A 24,291-nucleotide genomic window follows, 5' to 3' on the forward strand; every position below is an offset into this window, starting at 1 on the left:
CCAACCTGGTTCAGTCGGTTCATGGTTGACTTGGACATCACTACTCGAGATGGTAGGCTTTTTCGCCTATTAATAATATTTTAAAAGAAGTAATTCTATTCATAACCTTCAATTTGCTCGTCATAACTCTTTATTTAATAAATAATAATAAAAAATATTAATAGATATCTTCTTAATCAAATACTAATAATTAAGAATGTCAATTTAACCTGAAACTCGTGGAATGATTCATTAAATCGACAATTCAAAAATGTAAGGACTGGAAATTTTCAACTTGAATAGCTCGTAAAAGAACAATCTGACACCCGATAGGGTTGGCCTAAAAATGACCCGAATCCTATCTAGTTGATCCGAAAACAATGTGTTCGTATGATCATATGAATTTTTTCTCGTTATTTGATTTTCAACTTCATTACTTTGCTTCTGAAAATTAATTATAATACTTCATCCGTCCCTGAAATAAGTTTCTCTTTTTTCTTTTTGGGACGTCCCCCAAATAAGTTCCTCTTTCTTTCTTTTCATTTTTGGACAACTACCCCACCACTAATAATACTTTATTTATTATTACTTTTCACTTTTTCACCACTCACAATACTAATTAATAACATTTTTTCACCTTTTCACCACTCCCAATACTAATTATAACATATTTTTCTCCACTATCAATACACTTTACCACTTTTCCTTAAAACCCGTGCCGTCCCCAAAGAGGAACTTATTTTGGGGACGGAGGGAGTAACTTTTTTTTTCTTCCAAAAGTTTGTGAAATGTATTTTGATTCAATATTATAAATTTAATATTAGAAATTTATACTCATCATTTTACTTCTCTATGTTTTTAATCAAATACTTAACATAAAATATTTACATGAAAAAATTTAAAAAGGGTTAATTGCATATAATATCACGAACTTTGTCCGAAATCCATTTTCCCCACGATCTTTAAAAATTATATTTTTTATCAAATACTTTGACATTTGTTCAATTTTTCCACGATTTTTCTTCCCCTCAAATCAGAATCGACGTGGCCCTGATGTGTCTCTCCGGCACACGCTATTCCGGTAAATGAAACGCTGCGTTCGATTGGGTTAATTGCATAATTTCATATAATATCACGAACTTTGTCCGAAATTCATTTTCCCCACGATCTTTAAAAATTCATTTTCTTATCAAATACTTTGACATTTGTTCAATTTCCCCATGTTTTTTTTTTCTTCCGATTATTGATGTATTGTTGAGCTCATATTGTGAACTTGCAAATGATCAAGTCCAATTAGCATAAAACATCTACAAAAAAATTATGCTATGCGTGCCTTTTTTGGTAGAAAGTTCTGCAAACTCCTATGTTGCAAACTCAATCTGCCACAAAGAAAAATAGCAGAAGATGATTCTCCTTGACCAAAAAACCGATGCACAAAATTTCAATATGCAAGCTCCTATGTTGCAATCAATAACAATTTTTTGTCATTCTCCTTGAGCTCAATGAATTATTCAACGTCCACTTCAAACGAAACCCAACAAAATGAAAGCACTAAAAATGAGAAATTAAAAGAAATTAGAGTTTTTTTATTTAATATTATATGTGTAATTTAAAATTCATATATATTCTACGTTAATGTCATGTGTAAAATTAAATCAACATCACTGCTATGTCATTTTTCCGATCATCGAAAAAGAAAATCGCGAGGAAATTGAACAAATGTCAAAGTATTTGATAAAAAATGAAATTTTTAAAGATCGTGGGGAAAATGAATTTCGGACAAAGTTTGTGATATTATATTCAATTAACCCATTAAAAATGATAACCATTTAACAAAAATATTATATCTCTAAGAGTTACATATTAGTTACTCCATCTGTCCCACTAGTACTGTCCCAGTTACTATACTTACCGGGACGTCCACTAATAATATCTCATACGTTTTTCGTAAACAATTAGCCTTTTAAAATATTATTAACAGTGCGCCCAACCCACTAACTCACTGTAAGTAATCTTTAAATACCTTGCACCAACTCACTTTTATACACTAATTATACTCTTCTTAATCTTCGTAACCAAAAGTAGTGGAACATTACTATTGGAATGGAGAGAGTATTATGTAAGTCGATGTTGAAATGACACGTACTTATACGTGTAAATGTTTGTTACAAATATAATATTATCAAAAGAAATATATTAGTTAATTCTTTTAATAAATTTTCGAGTCTGACTAGCTCGATGGACTAGCCTAAAAGCCGAATATTTAAGATTAAGATTGTAGATTTTAATTTGAAAAATTTTCAATTCGATTAACCAGCACTCGAATAATCCGATAGGATTGATCTTAAATTCGATAAATTAACCCGATTGACATTTCTTGTTAATTACTTTATCTTTGTAGCCTCCAATAATTTCTACATGAAGTAAATTCTTAGTCTTCCTACGGCCTCCATAAGCATTTCATTCTCTTTAATATTGTGCAATCCACATACTAATTGAATGCATATTCAAATTCATCGCAATGGATCCTCTCATAAACAAATATCTAATATGATTTTGGTCTGATTCTGGTTTGAATACAAATATGCACATATATAAATATATATATATATATATATATATATACATAACATTACAAACAAATATGCATATATATATATTACTATGCGACCCATCAGGGACCTTTCGCTGCTGTTCGCTGCCGCTATAATTATACATATAATTTGAACACAAATAATAAACGTAAACAAGTATATGCATAGTGTGGCATATACATATGCATAGGACTATGTGACTCGTCAGGTTATGCATATAGTTAAACACAAATATGCATATATATATACATATATATATATATATATATTGTCGAATTCTTTTTTTGGTACGACCGTCACTATAATTATGCATATAATTGAACACAAATATGCATAAACGTAAACACATATATACATAGTGTGACATACAAAATGCATAGGATTATGCGACCCGTCAGGTGCCTCTCGCCGTTGGTCACATGACAGGGTCTCATAGTGTTATGCATATTTGTATGTACCGCTATTCATATATGCGTTTATAATATATATATATATATATATATACATATATATAGGGTCAAGTTAAACAAAGAATGACTCTATGTATAGAGAATAAAGAAGAGATCTCATCCTTTTAAACCACTTCATCCTACGGTTATAATTAAATCTGTTAAGCCACATTTAACTACAATATAAATTGAACAAAATTGACTTTTAGTTACGATAAGGGCATGTTGGTAACTTTGAAAATAAGTGAAAAATGAAGCATCCCAAATTCTCTCCACATTTACCGCAGCATATCTTCTCCCCATCTACTACCTATTCTCTCTCTCTCTCTCTCGCTTGTTCCAATCCCTCAAATGTATCGTTAAAAAAAGAATTGGTTGATATCTACAGATTTTCGATAATATTTTCTCTGCTTTCCGATCGTTAATTTATTTTACCGGTTATATCGAAGTTCTTGGTCGACGATTTTGCTTGAAGACAAGATTTGGGCTGAAATCGAACAGGTAATGCGATTTCTTTTCTGGTTTTTTTGTTCAATTTTTATTTTTTTTGGATTTTAGGGGTTTTGAATCTAATTTTTGCTGGGTTTTTGAAATCATGTTCGAAATTTTTTGTTAGCTGTGTATCTTTAGTTTTTTTCCTCTGATTTTGACTTCTGAATTTGTTATATTGTATAGGAAAATTGTGTCCTGTCGATTCTGGAATGGGAAAAGAGAACGATTCAGATAGTATTGGTGTTTGTTCGAAACATTTCTTGATTTGTTCGTAAATGTGCAAATTTAAGTTAAATTTTTCTAACTTACGTTCCGAAGGGATTTGTCGGCGCCGACGTCGTTGTTAGGAGCCACCAGCGGCAGGCTCTGCGGGTCGTAAATTGGCTGGTGGAACGGCCAGGCGCAGTTGCCGGGGCACAGAGTCTTCGAGTTCCCCACACAAATGTAGGCGAATTTATGATTTTTTCCCTTGAGGCGGTGGATTTGGAGCCGTGAGTTCCACAGTGGTTCTGGCAAAATCAGTGATTTCCCGGAGATCAAGCTACTTTGAATGAGCTTCAATCGAAACCAATTTTCCTTTGTTTATGTTCATTTAGATATTGTGTTCTGTTCATTTATAAATTGTGTTCTGTTCATTTATGTTCTCGGCGAATCGCTTTTATTTTCGTTTCTGTTATGAAATCTGCTTTTTTTCGTTTTTTTAACATAAAATATTTTGAACATGCTTTAAAAATTTACGAACATCTAAATAAACTATTTGAATTTCTCTTATCAACATAAAATATTTAACATAAAGCATTTCGAACAAAAATTACGAACATCTAAACAAAAATATTCGAATATTTTTTACTGATATAAAATATTTAACATTTGAACTTTTTGAACAAGCCGAAAACAATTACAAACACATTAATAATATATTCGAATGGGGAAGGGGCTGAATAAATTGGAGAGAGAAAGAAATGTGAAAGTTTCATATAATTTGCAGAGATTAGCGTGAATGATATATTGAAAATATCAGATATGGACGAAATTAAAATAAAAATAAGAAGATATGGCAGTATAAGATATTACCAAAAATTAAAGAGATAATTTAGGATATGTTAATCTTAATTCATGATATTAATATAATTGTCCAATTACAAATATATCCTTTGCGCTATAATTATAGAATAAAATCAGCATAAAATTTGAACCCTAGGATTGACAGATTTGGATGCTCCAGATTAATTCTCTATTCTCTACATATTTATCATTCTCTGTTTAACCTTTCTCCATATATATATATATATATATATGGGAGGGCTAGGGTGAAAACACCCCTTAATGTATAAAATAAGAACAAATCCCAACCATAAATTAATTGCATCGGATGGTTCAGATTTAAATTTCAAGATTTCGTCAGTTCAAATGCAATATACTAGTGAATCATACTCCCTTCGTCCCAATAATGAAGACACACTTCATTTGGGTATGAAGATTAAGGAGAGCTAGTTTAGATGATAAAGTGTTATGGCCCACCTCATTAGTGTATTTGCTTAATTTAAGTTTAGTGAATTTGTTGACTTTCATTATAAGTTTTGACTTTATATTTTAAATGTTTAAATAATTAAATTTTGGAAATTATATATTTTTTTTCTGATTCTACATTTTTTTCATTTTTTTTAATTCACTGTTATAAAGACAAACTCATATGAATTGCAAAATGAAATAAAAGGCGGCTAGCTGAAATTTGTAAGCCAAATTTAAACTCCAAATTTGAAATGACAAAACTGATTTCCAATAAAGGGCGGCACCTCCCAAATTTTTAATTCCACCAAAATTCAATTCAAAATTCCCACAAAAAAGGCTGCCTACATCCTTATAAAAGGGTCATCTGCCACAATACAATTTCTACACCATTTTCAGCCAACATTTCAGACTTACAAGCTTCAAACCAGAAAAAAAAAAAAAAAAAAAAAAAAAAAAAAAAGAGAGAGAGAGAGAGAGAGAAGATGACTAGAAGAAAGGATTTAACAAGTGAAGAAAGACAAGTTGTTGCACTCTTCCTTTTTCGCAACAGTGCAGATGGCAAGTTGAACTATGGCACTCAAAAGGCTGCCATGACGAAGTGGGGCTGCTGTAGGAGTTCAATCGCCCGTTTATGGAAGGCTGCAAAGAAAGAACAAGCACAAGGTCAGTTAATATGTGTTCAAAGCAAAAAAATCAACGAGGTTAGAAGGAAAAGAGTTCATATCGATCTAGAATTAATTTCAAGTTTGGAATTGCACAAAAGAGGAACAATTCGAAGGCTTGCAACAGGTATCAACTGCTCGAAGAGTACAATGGGTAGATGGATATCAAGAGGGCTGATCAGAGCTCATTCAAGTGCTATCCGACCTGATTTGACAGGCCCCAACAAGTTATTGCGGCTTAAGTTCTCTCTTGAACATATTGAGTATGATAGAATATGCATGGCCCTAAAGTTTAAGTCCATGCACAATGTAGTGCATATCGATGAGAAGTGGTTCTATATCACCAAAACAAACCACAGATTTTACTTAACACCACAAGAAACTGAACCACATCGCACATGCAAGAGTAAGAAGTTCATTACTAAGGTTATGTTTATGTGTGTGGTGTGTAGACCCATTTTCGACACAGATGGGAGTGTGTTGTTTGATGGCAAAATAGGAATTTTTCCTTTCACTGAGAGTGCCAGCCGAGAGATCAAGCAAGAACAGGCAGGCTGGAACATTAGAAGAGAAGCCAATTCAGTCCATCACTAAAGAAGTGATCAAGGAATGTATCATCAATAAGGTATGGATGTCAAATGACAAATGTATGCAATGCCATTCTAATTTAGTAGGTTTTCAGTTTTTCAATTCATATGTAACTTAATTTTAGAAATAAGAAGATTTATTTCCTTTATGTTGCATGTAAACACAGATTATTCCAGCAATAAAGGGCTTCTCTTTGATATTTCCTTTGATATTAGGATTGTCCATCAACCTCCAAATAGCCCTGACACTAACATCAATGACTTGGGTTGGTTTAGGGCTATTCAAAGCTTGCAAGTGCAATCAGTTTGCTCAAACGCGGAAGATTTAGTTAAAGCAGTTCAGATTTCATTCAATGAGCTAAGTCCTAATACATTGAACTATGTTTTCTTGAGTTTACAGGGTTGATTAACTGAGATAATGAAAGTGAGAGGCCAAAACTATTACAAGCTCCCACATATGAAGAAGGGAGTGCTTGCAAGACAAGATGCACTTCCATTGACTTTAGAAGTGCCAAAACAGCTTGTGGAAGAGTGCATTCAGTACTTGCTTGACAAAGGAGTTGTTGAAGGTATTCCCCAACTGAAAGAAGCTTTGAGAATAGACACTTGTAGTATTAGATCAATGGAGGATGCCTTCAATCAACTCATGTTGATTGAGACCGCCTGCATTGGTTAGTTTAGGTGGTCTTTTTCAGTTTTTAAGGCACATTTTGGTATAGTTGAAGGGGCAGGTTTAGGGATTTCCGTAGAAACATGTGAAAAACAGTTGAAAGCGGAGCATAATTTTTGTAAATGACTCTCATTTTGTAAATGACCCCCATTTTGTAAAGGTTAAGTGATTTTTGTGGAAAGTTTTTGAATATGCATGTCACAAAACAAATTAACACAGAGAGCAATCAGCCCTCATACCAACACACAGGGCCAACACCACATTCAATCACACAAAATTAGTCACAAGATAGAACCATAGAGGCTGCCAAAATCGAAACCAGAGGGCAATCAGCCCTCATACCAACAAACAGGGCCAACACCACATTCAATAACATAAAATTAGTCACAAGAAAGAACCACAGAGGCTGCCAAAATCGAAACCAGAGGGCAATCAGCCCTTATACCAACAAACAGGGCCAACACCACATTCAATCACACAAAATTAGTCACAAGAAAGAACCACAGAGGCTGCCAAAATCGAAACCAGAGGGCAATCAGCCCTTATACCAACAAACAGGGCCAACACCACATTCAATCACACAAAATTAGTCACAAGAAAGAACCACAGAGGCTGCCAAAATCGAAACCAGAGGGTAATTAACTAGGGATGACAGTGGATCTTGGACCCGGTCCAAATCCGTGGATCCAGATCTGTTTTTACGGATCTGGATCTCAATTTTTTGGACCCGACGGATCTGGATCTGGATCTCAGTTTTGAAAACAGATCTGGATCTGGATCTTGAAATTTTAGATCCGAATCAGGCCCAGATCCGACCTGTGGATCCGTTTTATTTTATATATATTTTTTATATTTTATATTTAGTTTACTAATAATATTAACTAAATTAAAAATAATAAATAAATTATATTTAAAAGAATAAAAACTAAAAGTAATTAGATAAAAGTATTTTGTGTTATATTTTTCATGATGGAAATTAGATGTTGTTGATTTTGTGAAATTTTTTTGATTTAATTTAAAAATAGTAGATCCATGGATCTGGACCCGTGGACCCGCAGATCTGGATCTGGATCCAAAATTTTCAGATCCACGGATCTGGATCTAGTATATGAAAACAGATCTGGATCTGGTATTGGTCAGACCCGGTCCAGATCCGGCCCGTTGCCATCCCTATAATCAACCACAATCTCATATAAATTGCATATTAATCATAGATTTTTTAAGAACACAACCAAATGGAACATATTGAGCATATAATCATCATTTCGGCATTATTAATCCATCTACCACATTGTACTCCTCCATAAAACCCTAGATTGCACAGAAACACAAGCGAATAGAACAATCTCACCCTTTTAGAGCCGGAAACATGGTCTCGACCATTGTTCGCAAAGTAGGGGAGCATCGGCGCCACCAATCGCCGCCGTCAACCTCTTCCCGCTCGTGCACGACGTCATCCCAGTTTTTCGAGTCTTCGACCTTCATCGCAGTAGAGGGTCGGCGACAAATGGGGCGTCGGACCAGAGACGGCACCACCGTCAAACCCTTCTCAAGAGCACCACCGTTGGACTCCTGGAACCCCTGGAAACCGTCGCTGCTCTCATAAACATAACCAGACGGCAGCGAAGGCAACAGAGGTAAAGAATCGAAGAATTCTTCGTCCTCCGAATCAGGGACGAATTCGGAGTTCAAATAGGCCGCCCAACCTAATTTATCGGCCATTTGAACGATGGGTGAGGTGGATTTTACAGATGGAGGCGGATTCGGGGTGAGGGCGGCGGAACCCTAGGGTTCTAATAGGAGGGCGGCGCAATTTTCGGAGGGTAAAAAAAAATCGGATAAGAAGGGAGGCGTAGCGGAGGACGACAGATCATAGATCGGAGAAGAAATTAGGGTTTTTATTTGTTATTTATATTAGTAATTAAGGTTAAGTTAATTATAATTTGGTAAGCCCTAATTGTTTCCATATATATAAATGTGTCTTCATTATTGAGACAACCCATTAAGAAAAGTGTGTCTTCATTATTGGGACGAAGGGACTATATAAAAAGGGCGTTTTTTCTTCTCTTTTTTTCTCTCTTCTTCCGCCATCTTTTCCACTATTTTTTTTGTTTTTTATATTTTAATTCTTTTGTAAACATTGTCAAATTTAATTAATGAAAAAAATATTTAATATACATCTTAAATTTAACATATTATAAAAATAATCAAAAATAAATTTAAAACTAAATAATGAAAATGTTAAACATATTTTATTTTCTCTTTTTTTTTTATTAAAGTTTTATGACTTCTTATTTACATTTGTATATGACTCTATATAAACTGAGCAATTAGCTCAGCTGGTTCAGTCTTATTGCTATCATTTGTGAGGTCATGTGTTCGATTCCTAGAATGCCCTATATTCTAGTGATTTTTTCATCATTTGTTTGGTTCTCCTTCAGCGCATTTCCACTTGTATATGACTCTATAATAACAATGTGTAGTGCTAATTTTTATTATCAAATAATTTTTAAATTTATTTTATAAAAATAATTATCATTACGCTTTATACAAAGTTTAAAATTTATATTTTAATTTTGTTTATTGCTTATATTTATTTATTTATTTATTTAAATATATTATTTAATTTCGATGTTCGTCGTGCATCGCACAAATGGTGGTACTAGTAAATTTTTAATAAAGAGAAAGCAAATAAAATATTTAAATTTTTTCATAACTTATTCATTTTAAATTCATTTTTGATGATTTTTATGCTATACTGCATATTCATTATTTTTTCATGATCAAATTTGATGACGTTTAGAAAATAACTATTCAATATAAAAAAGTAAAAAGAAAAAAATAGTGAAATTTTTGGTGAAAGAAAAGAGAGAAAAAGATAGGGAAAAAATGGAGAGATAAAACTCCTATACTCCCTCCGTCCACGAAAGAACTTCCTATCTTTCCTTTTTGGGACGTCCACAAAAGAACTTCCTACCTATTTTTGGACTATACCCCACCACTTATAACTCTTACCTTTTCACTTTTCACAACTCTCAATATTAATTATAACACATTTTCACCACTCTCAATACACTCAACTACCTTTTATCCACTCTCTCAATACATTCAACAATATTTTTTCTTAAAATCCGTGCCACTCCCTCCTAAGAAGTTCTTTTATGGATGGAGGGAGTATTATATAGATATAGAATGCCACATCAATGGTGAGCATATTACACTTGCTAGGTGATCGTTACTATATATTTTAATGTATTCTATCAATACGAAGAAGGTATACACAGGGCCGGCCCTGACATTCCGGGGGCCCTGGGCGAAAAGGAAAAAAAGGGCCCCTATAATATTAACTATAAAATGCAATAAACTAGGAAACAATGATGAAATAATTAATAATTTCTTCAAGATCAAGCTTTTCTAATACCTCATGTTCAATGCACAAAATCGCTAATCCATTCAACCTTTCTTGAGACATAGTAGAACGTAAATATAAGAAATTTATGAAGGGCTCCTTTTTGAGTTTTAATCACCTCATCAATTCTTTTTCTTTTATTTCTTTTTTGACTACCCGATGCATATTTTCTAGGCAACATAATTCACACAATAAATTTCTATATGCAAAGCAACAATAACAATTAACAATTTCAGACAACTCCAAACAATTTTATGCACAACAATTTCAAAATCAAATTAAGCAATTAAACTAAAACTTGGAACAACACACCTATAATTAAATTATGCCCTTCTGCCGTGGAAGTTAGAACTGCCGCCCGCAGGAGCACCGGCGAGCACCGCCGCCGCACAGGTCGAACAGTGCAGCGAGCGCTCTGCCTTTGCGCCTCTGCCTCACAGGAACTGAACAGCGCAGCGAGCCAGCGGCAACAATCGAGCAGCCGTCTGACAGAGAGAATTGAGAGCGGACAGCGGAGAGACGAAGAGTGATGACGACGCCGGAGAGAATTGTGAATTGAGAGCCGAGAGAGAGCAGAGAGAGAGAGAGTGCAGCGTGAGAGTCACTGAGAGAGCGTATTTCTTTTTCCTACCGTTAGACTTAGTATTTACTAACTTAGTGAAATAAATAAAAAAAATCTAGTTGGTGGGCTGCACACTTTTTCCTACCGTTAGTAACTTAGCACAATATTTTTTTTTTCTAATTGTTGGGCTGCACAGCTGCACTGTTATGGGCTTAGTAAATTTTTTTCTTTTACTAGGATATTAATACTTGGGCCCAATATTTTGGGGCCCCCAAAAATTGGGGGCCCAGGGCAATTGCCCCACTAAAAACACAGCAGACATAATACAAATTATAGTTATAATTAGTTTTATACAATCTTAATACATTATATCAAAAAAGAACCATATTATATTATAATATATTCTATCAAATCTAATATTAATATGACACATGATAAAAATATTTTAATTAAATATATAACATCGAGATAAACGAGTCCTTAGCAAACAAGTTCACCAAATTGATAATCACAAATCTCTGCACATATGATACCAGAAATCACCAAATCTAGCACACGCCAAATTGCGTATGCACTTTGCCATTCAAACATAAAGAACCTCCACATCATGAATACGTGTTCATCTGTCATTGGCTGTCATCAGGTGGTCAGTGACCCCGCTGTCACTCAATCATTGCCACCCACCACGTATATAAACCGCGACAGACTTTAAAACTACCGTTTCTACTCCGATTTGTGTCTCTCATATTTATCTCTCCTCCTTTCCCCTCTCTCTATAATTGGACGCATACACGTCTTCGGCGGCTACCGGAGATCGGAGACGCCGTCCCACAGGGAGCCCACGACGTCGCAAAAAGATAAATACGACCTCAGATGAAGATTTTCGTGAAGACTCTGAAGGGCTCGCACTTCCCCGTCGAAGTGAAACCCGAGGACACTGTATGACTACGTCGCCGGTTAATTCGTTCTGCATATACGTGAATTTCTGCGTGTCAGTTTGTGTTTGCCTGTATTTTTGTGAATTGCTTTGTGCTGTAGTGGATTGGACTGTAATTAGGGTTTTCGAATTTATTAGATTTTCTTTGCTGGTATTGCCTTTGCGGTCTTTGATTGGGACATATTTTTCGCATAGTTTTATAGGCACTTCAATTATTTTCATGACTTCGTATAATTGAGTTCTTATCCTTGTTCCCTGGAATTGGTCTGTTTAATGAATCGTTGGTGATAATGTTGAATTTCAACTTCCACACAAATTTATATATTTCTAGAAAATAGTAACAATAGTTTCTAGTCATATTTTCGCCGATAGTAATGCCAGTAGAACTATGGCTTTTTCAGGAGAAGCAAATCTTGTGTCTTTCGATTGTACGGATTTTATTACTAGTAGTAAGTACATAGTCAGGAGACGGAGGAAATCGACTGTTGTTGCTGCTTTTCTCTGCAGCACTTATTGCTCTGTGTTATTCTGTTCCTCCTTTTGTAAGAAAGTCAGTTGATAGCCTCTGTTTATAAGCTGAGCATCTATGCAGTTTTCGTCATTGTAAATAGTTCCCACACTCCCTAGTGTAGTTATATATTTGGAATGCTCAGATAAACAGTGGATACCTTTTTTGCCAACTTTATAAGATTGCTACAATTTTGCTTTTGACATTTTTATTAATGCATGGCAGTAGTGCTTTTTTCGAGTAATAATTTTGGTTATTTCTTGTAGCATAAATGGAATTGTGAATGAAATAAGCACTCTGGCATGAAATGTCTCTCCCCTACCCCAGTAAAAGGATCTTTTTGTACCAGATGACTTTTTTTTAATAGTTGTTTCACTTTAGAGTCTACTGTGGTTTCTCATAATATTTGACCGCTTTGTTATGTAAGTGACACAATACGCATGAAAATTTCCACTTCTGCTTATGTTGTCTAAGGAACTAATATACTAATATCTTGGAAATGCCACTTTACATTGTTCTATTACGTTTTAACAATAGACATGTTCCTTATCTCTTCTTTTATGGTGGTTTTATTTAATCTTCTTTTTGATCTGGTTATTAGGTGGCAGATGTGAAGAAATGTATTGAAGAAGTCCAGGGCTCTGGTGTCTACCCTGCTGCTCAGCAGATGCTTATTTATCAAGGAAAAGTTCTGAAGGATGAGACAACTCTTGAGGAGAACAAAGTTGCAGAAAATAGTTATGTCGTGATTATGCTGACCAAGGTAATTTGTTGCCTAATATATGGATTAGCCACTTCTCCAAGTCCTCTTTTACTATGTAATTGTGTCAAATGTCAATACTGTGCTCTTTGTAGCATACTGTAATTACACGAAATCTGTATCACCAGATATATGGTTGTGAAATCTGTCGCATACTGTCAATACTGTAATTACCTCAGATATATGATTGTGAAAATACACGAAATCTGTATCACCGGAAGCGAATTTGAGCTTTCATTGGATTTGATAGAGTAAAGGTGGAGATGAGGCTAAAATAATTCACTGAACGGGAGAAACTCCTCCACAACGGAGGCCTACAGCAAACACGCTGTTACAATCTTTAATCTCTGGATAACTCTCCTGCTATAGTACGCACTATATATAATAAAGAAGGGAAACCCTAATCTGCTAAGCCCATGCACATGTACGGGCTTAAGGCCCAACACAAAGAAATAACTTAACAGCTAAAATAATAATAACCCAACACAAAGAAATAACTTAACAAGATAAAAGAAATAAAGATAAACTTTAACTTTATTCAGCCATCCAATCGACCACAGCCCGCGGCCCGCGCACATACGTGCGCCAAGGTCGTGTGCTATCAATAGCCTCCCCCGGCAGAACAGCCTTGTCCACAAGGCTGAAGTGAGGGAACTGCCCTTTGACATCCGCCACATCCATCCAAGTTGCCTCGTCTACTGCCAAACCATCCCATTTAACCAGCACTTGATCCACCTGCTGCCCGTCACGAGAAATAGAACGCCTCTCCAACACCGATTCTGGCACAAAAGGGGGATCTACAGATAAGAGATCCTGCGGCAGTGTAGGGACTGCTTGTGTTGCGCCAATAGCTTTCTTCAGCAAGGACACATGGAACACCGGGTGAATCCGAGAGTGCGGTGGTAACTTCAAACGGTACGCGACCAATCCGATTTGAGCCTCCACTTGAAAAGGACCAAAAAATCTGGGGGCCAGCTTCCTATTAGTTGCAGAATATAGGGTGGACTGCCGATACGGACGGAACTTCAAATAAACCAGGTCACCGACAGCAAAATCCACTGCACGGCGATGTTTATTAGCCTCACGAAGCATACGTTGTTGCGCACGTTGGAGATGGTAAGATAGGTGTGAAAGAACTTCGTCGCGATCACGGAGAGTTTCAGCCAAAGCTTGCACACGCACCTCCCCTGGGAGAAATCGAGAGATGGTCGGAGGCGGTCGACCATAAACTGCTTCAAATGGTGTAGTACCGCCAGCAGATTGGAATCCCGTATTATAACAGAACTCAGCCCAGGATAACCACTTGCTCCAATGCTTGGGCCGTTCACAAGAGAAACAACGCAAGTACGTCTCTAAACACCGGTTAAGGACTTCCGTTTGGCCATCCGTCTCAGGGTGATATGCCGAGCTCATTCGCAGGGTAGTACCCGCCAATTTGAAAAGCTCGCGCCAAAACGAGCTGATGAATATGGGATCCCTGTCTGATACGATTGACCCCGGGATTCCATGAAGGCGGACAATCTCTTTAGTAAAAAGGTCAGCCACACTTTTGGCAGTGAAAGGATGGCGTAAAGGGAGGAAATGTCCGTACTTGGAAAAGCGATCAACCACCACCAGTATACAGTCAATACCTCCCGAGCGCGGCAACCCCGTAATAAAGTCGAGGCTAATGTCTTCCCAAACGACGGTTGGAATTGGCAACGGGTTGAGGAGTCCGGCTGGGGACTTAGTTTCATACTTATTGCGTTGGCAGATCTCGCATGCTGCCACAAACTGTGTCACGCGACGCATCATGCCCGGCCAATAAACATTGGCAGCGAGACGTCGATATGTTCGGAAAGCCCCTGAGTGACCCCCGGATGGGGTGGAGTGAAACTCAACCAGCAGCTTAGGGATCCAGTCGGAAACTGAGGGCAGGACTAGGCGTCCCTTATAAAACAACACGCCTCGAATCAAAGTATAGTGCTTAGGACCAGGTTGCCCAGCTTCCAGTACATTGATGATCTTCGATATAGAAGGGTCGGCCTTCAGCTGTGCTTGCAAATCTGACCAATCAATCCATCGTGGCAGGGAGATGGCGGAGAACTCGACCTCTTCGTCGCGTCGAGACAAAGCATCTGCAGCCTGGTTAAGGCAGCCTTCCTTGTATACTATGGAGAAATCATAGCCCAAGAGTTTCGCGGCCCAATTCTGTTGCGCAGGGGTGGTGAGAGCTTGGGACAGAAGATGTTTCAGACTGCGTTGATCGGTGCGCACGGTGAAGTGGCGGCCCAATAAATATGGTCGCCAATGTTGAACCGCGAGTACGAGAGCCATGAGCTCTTTTTCATAAGCCGATTTGGATAGCACCCGATCAGACAAACCTTTGCTGAAATAGGCAATAGGTTGCTTATTCTGCATTAACACGGCGCCGAGACCTCGGCCAGAGGCATCACACTCCACGACGAAGTCTTGGGAGAAATCTGGCGTACGCAAAAGGGGTGCCGTTGTAAGGGCAGATTTCAGTGTCTGAAAGGCAGCCTCAGCTTCCGCCGTCCACCGAAACCGAGTATGGCTGTCTTTTTTAAGTAATGCGGTGAGTGGGGCTGCTATCTTACCGTAGTTCTGAATAAAACGGCGGTAATAGCCCGTGAGACCCAAGAACCCCCGCAGCCCACGCAGAGAAGAAGGGACTGGCCAATGTAAAACTGCTGATATCTTGGCTGGATCCATGCGCACGCCGTCGTTGGACACAATATGTCCAAGGTATTCAACTTCTTGTTTGCCAAGCAAACATTTCTTTGGGTTAATTACTAGCGAATGTGAGCTGAGTAGACGCAAAACCTGCCGGAGGTGATCCACATGCTCAGTCCAGGAGCGACTATAGACAAGAATGTCGTCAAAGAAAACTAACACAAACTTCCGTAAATGGGGTCGGAAGATATCATTCATGAGGCCTTGGAAAGTTGCCGGTGCATTCATAAGACCGAAAGGCATGACCAGAAATTCGTAATGGCCCGAGTGAGTGCGAAAAGCTGTTTTTGGGATATCCTCAGTAGCAACTCGGATTTGATGATAACCGGCCCGAAGATCTAGTTTGCTGTACCATCGCGCCCCATGAAGTTCATCTAATAATTCTTGGATGACCGGGATCGGATACTTGTCTGGCACAGTCAGTTTGTTGAGCGCCCGATAGTCGACACAGAACCGCCAGGAGCCATCTTTCTTATGAACCAAAAGAACAGGGCTTGAATACGGGCTAGTGCTGGGTTGAATAATGCCCGCGGCTAGCATCTCGGCGACCAAGCGCTCCATTTCATCTTTTTGAGTATGGTTGTAACGGTAAGGTCGTACTGATACCGGATGGGAGCCAGGCTGCAAGGGGATACGATGATCATGAGCTCGCGGTGGAGGAAGGGTTGTGGCAGGTGTACTGACTTCCGGAAATTCCGCCAAGAGATTAGCTAATGCACGCTGGGCATCGGCAGAGAGGTTGGGCGAGACGCCCTGAATTTGTTCTCCATCCAACAGCCATAGTATCCAGCAGGTGTCTGCAGAGGTGAGTTCGTGAGGCTTGCGAGGATCACACCTACGGCGGGTCAGGGAGCGGTCCCCCCGTAAACAGATGTCACGGTCGGAGGCAGAAAATTCCATGGTAAGTGTCGCCCAATTAGTCTTGACATTCCCCAATGTAGCCAACCATGAGATGCCAAGGATCAAGTCCACACTGGATAAAGGAAAAACATAACAAGAAATAGAGAATATCACACCATCTAAGAGAAGTGGAACATCCTTACAGAAACCCCTGGATCGAACACGAGTACCATCGCCGAGTGTAACTGAGGAATGGACGGTGGAGTCTACTTGTAGCTGTAGGGCTGTAGCCATCTTTTCGGAGATAAAACAGTGGCTGGCGCCGCTATCGACCATGATAAGCAGACGGGTTTGATTCACACAACCGAAAAACTTCATGGTTTGGGGGCCATCAAATCCAAAAAAAGTTAGTTCGGAAAGCTGGCTGTGCTGGAGGGTAGTTTCCTCCGGTGTGTCGTCAGCCTCAGCATTCGGTGAGAGTGGAAGGTCTGGAGCAGGTGTGGTGGCAGACTCAGAATCGTCCAAATCATCATAGACGAGAACATTCAGCGTCTTGGGCGGGCATCGATGCAGAGGGCCAAAAGGTAAGCTGCAACGAAAACAAGTGCCAGCAGCAAGGTGTTTCTGGATTTCCGATTGCGGCAATTGGCGAAATTTGCGTGCCTTCGAAAAGTTGGAGGACTGCGGTGATGTGGCAGACCCGGGGTGTGGCGGAGTAACCGTGGTACGCGGAGGATAAACTGGTCGTGACGTCTGCACCGGAAGAGTAACAGCACGGGAGAAGGATCCGGGTACAGTAGACGGCCGTTCGGCGCGCCGTGCTGCTCGTACAGCCGAGTCATAATTAGTGAGGGCAGTGTCCTGGATTCGATCACGGACGGAAGACTTCAGGCCACCCAAAAAATATCCCAGCATCTGATCATCAGATAAGGGAATGGGTAACTGTGCTGCACGTCCTTCGAAAGCGGCGATGTGTTCCTCCAAGGATCCGGTTTGGCGGAATAGGAACAAGGCCTCATAGGTGTTGAAAGTAGAAGCATCGCCAAAACGCTCTAAGAGGGCTCTGGTAAAATCTGGCCAGGCCGGATTCGGGGTTCTGCGCAGGAACAAGTGCAACCAAGATAGGGCGGCTCCAGACATTGCAATGATGGCGATTTGCAACTTTTGATTATCAGCGATCTGATGAACGAGAAAATATTGGTTTGCCCTAGCTATCCAGCCACGCGGTTCAAGACCATCAAAAACCGGCAGGTCCATTCGTTGAAGCGGAAGAGAAATCGGCGGGGTACCCGTAGGATCAGGCGTATGGTGTGGAAGAACGGGCGGCTTGTCGTGGTGGGAGACAGCAGCCAATATGGCGGCTAACTGAGATTCGATGGTGGAACGGTTGGAGTCCACCGTGGCCGTGAGGGTCACGAGCGACGTCTGCAATTCGCCAACCACCTTCTCTAACTGCCCCAGGCGATCCTCGGTGCTGCGCGTCGTAGCCACCATGGTAGGTCGGACCAATTTGATAGAGTAAAGGTGGAGATGAGGCTAAAATAATTCACTGAACGGGAGAAACTCCTCCACAACGGAGGCCTACAGCAAACACGCTGTTACAATCTTTAATCTCTGGATAACTCTCCTGCTATAGTACGCACTATATATAATAAAGAAGGGAAACCCTAATCTGCTAAGCCCATGCACATGTACGGGCTTAAGGCCCAACACAAAGAAATAACTTAACAGCTAAAATAATAATAACCCAACACAAAGAAATAACTTAACAAGATAAAAGAAATAAAGATAAACTTTAACTTTATTCAGCCATCCAATCGACCACAGCCCGCGGCCCGCGCACATACGTGCGCCAAGGTCGTGTGCTATCAGGATTTGTCTCCATTCTTTATGTATGTCGTGCCCTATGGAGTCTCGCATGGCCTTAGACAAGGCATGCACACAACTAAATACATGACATCTGATTGCGTCTGGATTTTTCAAATTTTGTAGACCAAGGCTTCATCAAGTGGAGGAACTGCATCTGCTCCGCCATCGAATGCTGTAAGCTGACCTGCCTGCTTACTTAACATTTTGAAATAATCTTATATACATTAGTCAATAAACATTAGTAATAATTTGTTCCAAGCTGGACGGAATGGTTCTTTCTCCATGCTGCTTTCTTTTAGATGTTTTTGAGATTGAATTCTCACGAATTCATGTGATTTTGTTGGTTTTGTTGTGAATTGCTTGTGTTTTGAGATCAAGAATTGGTTGTGGTTTCGTTTCAAGTCATGTTTGGTATCTTGGTTTTCGAAAGGTGACAATGTTTTGCTCAAGTCTTTGACCTTGGGGAATTGAGTTTGCTATTTAGAGAGTATAGTTTGTTTCTTCTGCCGAGTGTGATCCACGATTCTACCACCCAAAGGGCTTGATTGAGAGATATCATTTCGTTCATTGAATATTATTTTGTGTGTATACTAGTGCCTCTTGGTTGATTCTTTCAAAGCACTAATTTGCTTCTGGATAAATTTCACCTACATGTATTAAAAGTATATATTTTTATATGTGCATGCTTTTTTACATGAGTGACAACATCTGTGTGTAATTTCCCTTTTCTTTTTGTCCCATTCTGAAAGTTATTCTGTCCCATACAATATCATGGTCCAAGTATATATATATATATATATATATATATATATATATATATATATATAGGAGGAAGTTATACTAAGAATGCTATCTTTCGTGAGAAATGAGAATGATTGAATAAGCCAGTATATAATGTTGAATAAGCCGTTTGTAATGATTGAATAACGGAATTCAATTAATTAGATAGAATTTTCGCTCCCTCCAGGATTCGCCGTTTGTAATGATTGAATAACGGAATTCAATTAATTAGATAGAATTTTCGCTCCCTCCAGGATTCGAACACAGGTAAAAATGTTATGCAGTCATTACAAGCAGCTTATTCAACACTATACTGACTTATTCAATCATTCACATTTCTCACAAAAGATAGCATTCTTAGTATAACTCATCTGTACATATATATATATATATATATATATATATATATAATTCATACCATTTATTTAATGTCATTTCTTTTTATTGGCTGGTTTATGTTATCAACTTTTAGCCACAACCTGCGAGTAATACATCTCAGCCAACATTGCCTGTAACAGCAGCTCCTTCTCCTGCACCAACTGTGGCCCCGTGAGTTCATCTTACTGTTCTAATTTCAAGCTGCGTGCATAAGGATTCTTCTTCCTCAAGTGTCTTATGCTAGATTTGCTTTTCCTTTTCTCTATAAATTGCAGCGTGCAATCAGCTCCTGAATCTTCTCCTGTCCCAGTTCCTTCTCCTGCCCCTGCTCCGTTAGTTTCATTTGATCTCTTCATAATCTAATTATTACTTTTCAAGGCTGTTCTTACTGGCATGATTTTTTAATCAATTTCGTTGGTTTGGCACACACAGTTCAGCTGATGTGTATGGTCTAGCAGCATCAAATCTTGTTGCTGGAAGTAATCTGGAGTCCACCGTTCAAGAAATTATTGACATGGGAGGAGGAAGTTGGGATAGAGATACAGTGGTCCGTGCCCTAAGGGCTGCATTTAATAATCCTGAAAGAGCTGTTGAATACCTCTATTCTGTGAGTCTTCTTCCAGAATCACGAGCCGTTGAACGTGATTTTGTTGTTCCATACTTTTGATTCCAATTCATCTATATGTCATGAGTAAGACTGCAAGATTTAGAAGGTGTCTTCTTATAACCTTGGAGAAGAACTTCATCTCAGGGTATTCCAGAGCAAGCGGAAATTCCTCCTGTGGCTCAACCTCCTGCAGGTGGGCAGCCTGTAAACCCTTCATCCCAGGCTACACCTCCAGCTGTACCTCCCAGTGGTCCCAATGCTAATCCTTTGGATCTTTTTCCTCAGGTAAGAGTTTTCCTGAGAAACCAGCTAATTAGAAAGCCAAAGAAGTATTAATTTGACAAAAAAATAAAAAGATGTTAATTATTTGTTATTCCTTGGAGTCAGGGTCTTCCAAATATGGGTTCTAATGCAGCCGGTGCTGGCACATTAGATTTTCTTCGTAATAGTCAGCAGGTAAAAGAGATGCTTTTCTGAACATGGCTTTTTCTGGTTAGGAAGTTGGATTGTTAGATATTTATTTGTGGTCCATTCCTCTTGTTTCTATTTCCTTGTTATCTAATAGTGTTACATAATTAACATCTTCAGTTTCAAGCCCTACGAACCATGGTTCAAGCAAATCCTCAAATTTTGCAGGTATTTATAGTTGTCATTTTACGCTTCTGATGTAGGCTGGCTATCTTTTAATAGTGTCATGTTTCTATTTGCAGCCTATGCTCCAAGAACTTGGAAAGCAGAATCCACAACTTGTAAGATTGATCCAAGAACATCAGGCCGACTTCCTTCGCCTAATAAATGAACCTGTTGAAGGCGAGGGGTAAGAAATTGGATTTTGTTACTTCAATGTTCTTATGTTGTGTTTGAATCATGAAATATCTAGGCTTCTTGGAGGAATTTGGGGAAGTAATTTTAAACAATGTCCCATGGATTTTATGGTATGACTATGAAGTGATAAAGTCCTTGGTTCTCAAATACTGCCAACATTAATGTTTCAGAAATATACTTGGGCAACTCGCTGAAGCAATGCCGCAGGCTGTGACTGTTACTCCTGAAGAGCGGGAAGCAATTGAACGCGTAAGATATTCCTTCTTTCCAGTGTTACACTTTGTGTATTCGTTCATGTAATTGTAGTTCAACAGTGTAATTAATATTGTTTAGTTGGTTTCTTAGTCCCGTTGCATACTATTTATCTTATATGTCCTGTTAAGACGTGACTTTCATTTGTTTAAAATTATTGGGCCTTGTTAGTCCAATAAGTATCCTGTCTAAGAAAAGATTTTAACCATTGGTTATCATGTCAGTGTTTTTGTATGTGCTTGTAGCCTATATTACAAATTCAAATAGACTTAAGAAACCATCATGTAGGCCACCAATAATCAGACGACTATGCACCACTAAGAATCTTCTCCTGTTAACAGTTGTAATGTGCATCCAACAATAATGAGTTGGCCATGTCAGGGACCTAGGGGAAAAAATGTCCCCATCTTGTGACATGGGATTGGAGTGCATTGAGAATAGAAATGTCTTGTTGGTATATAATCTTCAGAGGGTGCTCGTCTGAAGCTTATTTAGAGAGCTTATAAACTCCATTAGTTTATAAGGTGTAATGTCTCAAGAGCTTATAAGTTGTCAAAGTATTTGAATAACTGAGATTATATGCTAGAGTTGTGAGCTCTAGTTAGAGAGATAAAATTGAAAGGGTATATGATGGAAATTACAAACCATAGTAGAGTTATTTTTGTAAAATGGTTGTTATTTATAAAATTATGAAAAAAATTGGGAGCCTATAAGTTCTTGGGAGTTTATTTTTACATCTTATAAACTGTTTAGGAGCTTATTTTCCCAAGCACTTGTCCAGAGCTTATAAGCTCAGCCAAACACCCTTTTAATGTCCGATATGCTATTCTTGCATTTCTGTTATTGGGGAGTGGACTAGGCTTTGTTTGGTTAATTATACTAGACATAGCATGTTAGGGAGGGCCTGAGTTTTGAAGATGACGACATTTGCTTTAGTTCATAAATTTGGTAGCCTGAGTATTATTTTCCCGTTTCTGTCTCTATGGGACCACCAGTAAAGTCAGGAGCAAATCTAGAGAGATATTAAAGTGTTTGTTTCCGTGTGTTGATGTGCAGCTTGAAGCAATGGGTTTTGATCGAGCCTTGGTACTGGAAGTCTTCTTCGCATGCAACAAAAATGAAGAGCTGGCAGCGAACTACTTGCTCGATCATATGCACGAATTTGATGAATGAAGGCATTGCAATTGAGGATCTTGTGAGTTTACCTTGTTTAAAGAACTTAACGTTGCTGCGTGGATTAACTTTTAAATATCGTTCACAGTGGCTATCCTAGACAGTATCGTTTGGATACACAAGGTAGATAAATTCTTAAAATTGTGGTCGTCAACAAGTACCTTTTTTCATCTTCCTTTTTTTCTTCAACTGCTAGTCTCTGTTAGGCACATTATATTTGGCGTTTGATTTGGTTTTCACCGTTTCCAGCATTGGTGCCCCAGTATGAATGCTTCATTTTATTCTTTTCACATTTTCTTCAATTTTCATGAGCTTCTGTTATACTCCATGACCATCATTGAATTATATTAGAATTAGAATGAGTATCGTCTGTTTGATGAACTATTTAATTTGATTTCCTTAATTCAAGCTGAGGATGTCTTTGGTTGGATTAGTCTCTCTTTTGTTTGATGGGATGAATGGTAAAAGCATTGATGGTTTATAATTTAATGAAAAGCAGAGTTTTGGTAGACAAATTTAAGGGTTTGGAGTCTTGTAGCAAGAACTCGGTACCGTACATTATATTTATCACTATTACAGCAGCCAGATTTTGCATATGATTCTGCACCGTATTGTGCTGCTCAACAAGACATTTCATAAGACTCAGAAAGACCCCTCGCGATTGGCCATTTAAATGTGATCAATTTCACTAGAAATGATCAAGTAGGGATCTAATTAATCTATCTGTATAATAATATATAATTACGATTACGGATTGCTTTAAATAGAAACTTTAGTTTTATATTTTTTCAATTTTCTGTTTTTAGAATAACTTTAGTGAATAATATAATATTAAGTACTTAATGATTAATTATATTATTAATTAATTATCTTTTATTACATTTCAAAGTATACTACTAATTCTACCATAAGTTAATTCAATTAGTCAACATGTTTTGTTCAAATAACGGTTTTCTAAAAATAGTAACTTTGATTTTCCCATTTTTAACTATTTCTTTGTTGTAATCAAATATGTACGTGTTATATCAGTTGGTCTTTTATGCGATCGGCCGCATACTATGCGACCGGTTAATTTTAATAAGCATAAGATACACATTTATTCGCACGTATGTATATTTATATAGTAGTACAAGTTCTTATGAATAAATGTAATACTTTAGAAATATTGCATTTAATGTGTAACAATAATTATTTTTTGTAACGATAATGATTACTTGACTAATTAGTTAAGAATATAAGTATTAATGAGTGAAAAATTAACTAAATATAAAAGTTCTTATAAATAAAAGTAAATATTATTATGAAGAAGTGTAAACTTTCAAACCGGTAGCACCCAATCACATTTATTCGCACATATGTATATTTATATAGTAGTACAAGTTCTTATGAATAAATGTAATACTTTAGAAATATTGCATTTAATGTGTAACAATAATTATTTTTTGTAACGATAATGATTACTTGACTAATTAGTTAAGAATATAAGTATTAATGAGTGAAAAATTAACTAAATATAAAAGTTCTTATAAATAAAAGTAAATATTATTATGAAGAAGTGTAAACTTTCAAACCGGTAGCACCCAATAATTTGCCATGTTATATACATATATGTATATATATATATATATATATGTGTGTGTGTGTGTGTGTGTGTATTGTACTAATAAATAGAAAGGTATTGATAAATTTATCCTAAACAATAGTATAAGAGTT

The 24,291-nt window shown here is 37.7% G+C and overlaps 2 protein-coding genes and 1 long non-coding RNA gene across 3 annotated transcripts; all 3 read left to right on the plus strand.

Annotated features, from left to right (window-relative positions):
• Nucleotides 1-3,263: 3,263 nt before the first annotated feature.
• Nucleotides 3,264-4,153, plus strand: LOC131023936 (uncharacterized). Its single transcript, XR_009101561.1, has 2 exons — nucleotides 3,264-3,523; nucleotides 3,698-4,153. It is a non-coding gene; the product is annotated as an uncharacterized LOC131023936 (long non-coding RNA).
• A 1,355-nt stretch (nucleotides 4,154-5,508) lies between these two features.
• LOC131023535 (uncharacterized) lies at nucleotides 5,509-6,681 on the plus strand. Its single transcript, XM_057953080.1, has 3 exons — nucleotides 5,509-6,114; nucleotides 6,188-6,335; nucleotides 6,443-6,681. Exons 1-3 carry the CDS (start codon nucleotides 5,509-5,511, stop codon nucleotides 6,679-6,681), a joined length of 993 nt encoding a protein of 330 aa, XP_057809063.1.
• A 4,935-nt stretch (nucleotides 6,682-11,616) lies between these two features.
• LOC131023937 (ubiquitin receptor RAD23c-like) lies at nucleotides 11,617-22,868 on the plus strand. The gene is made up of 12 exons (XM_057953599.1): nucleotides 11,617-11,855; nucleotides 12,963-13,124; nucleotides 18,687-18,737; nucleotides 19,816-19,892; nucleotides 19,997-20,053; nucleotides 20,154-20,328; nucleotides 20,473-20,613; nucleotides 20,716-20,784; nucleotides 20,917-20,964; nucleotides 21,039-21,145; nucleotides 21,324-21,402; nucleotides 22,462-22,868. The coding sequence occupies exons 1-12, from the start codon at nucleotides 11,790-11,792 to the stop codon at nucleotides 22,576-22,578; spliced, it is 1,149 nt and encodes a 382-aa protein (XP_057809582.1). The 5' UTR covers nucleotides 11,617-11,789; the 3' UTR covers nucleotides 22,579-22,868.
• The last annotated feature ends 1,423 nt before the right edge of the window (nucleotides 22,869-24,291 follow it).

The sequence above is a fragment of the Salvia miltiorrhiza genome, chromosome 4 (assembly GCF_028751815.1).
Source record: "Salvia miltiorrhiza cultivar Shanhuang (shh) chromosome 4, IMPLAD_Smil_shh, whole genome shotgun sequence".
Taxonomy (NCBI): domain Eukaryota; kingdom Viridiplantae; phylum Streptophyta; class Magnoliopsida; order Lamiales; family Lamiaceae; genus Salvia; species Salvia miltiorrhiza.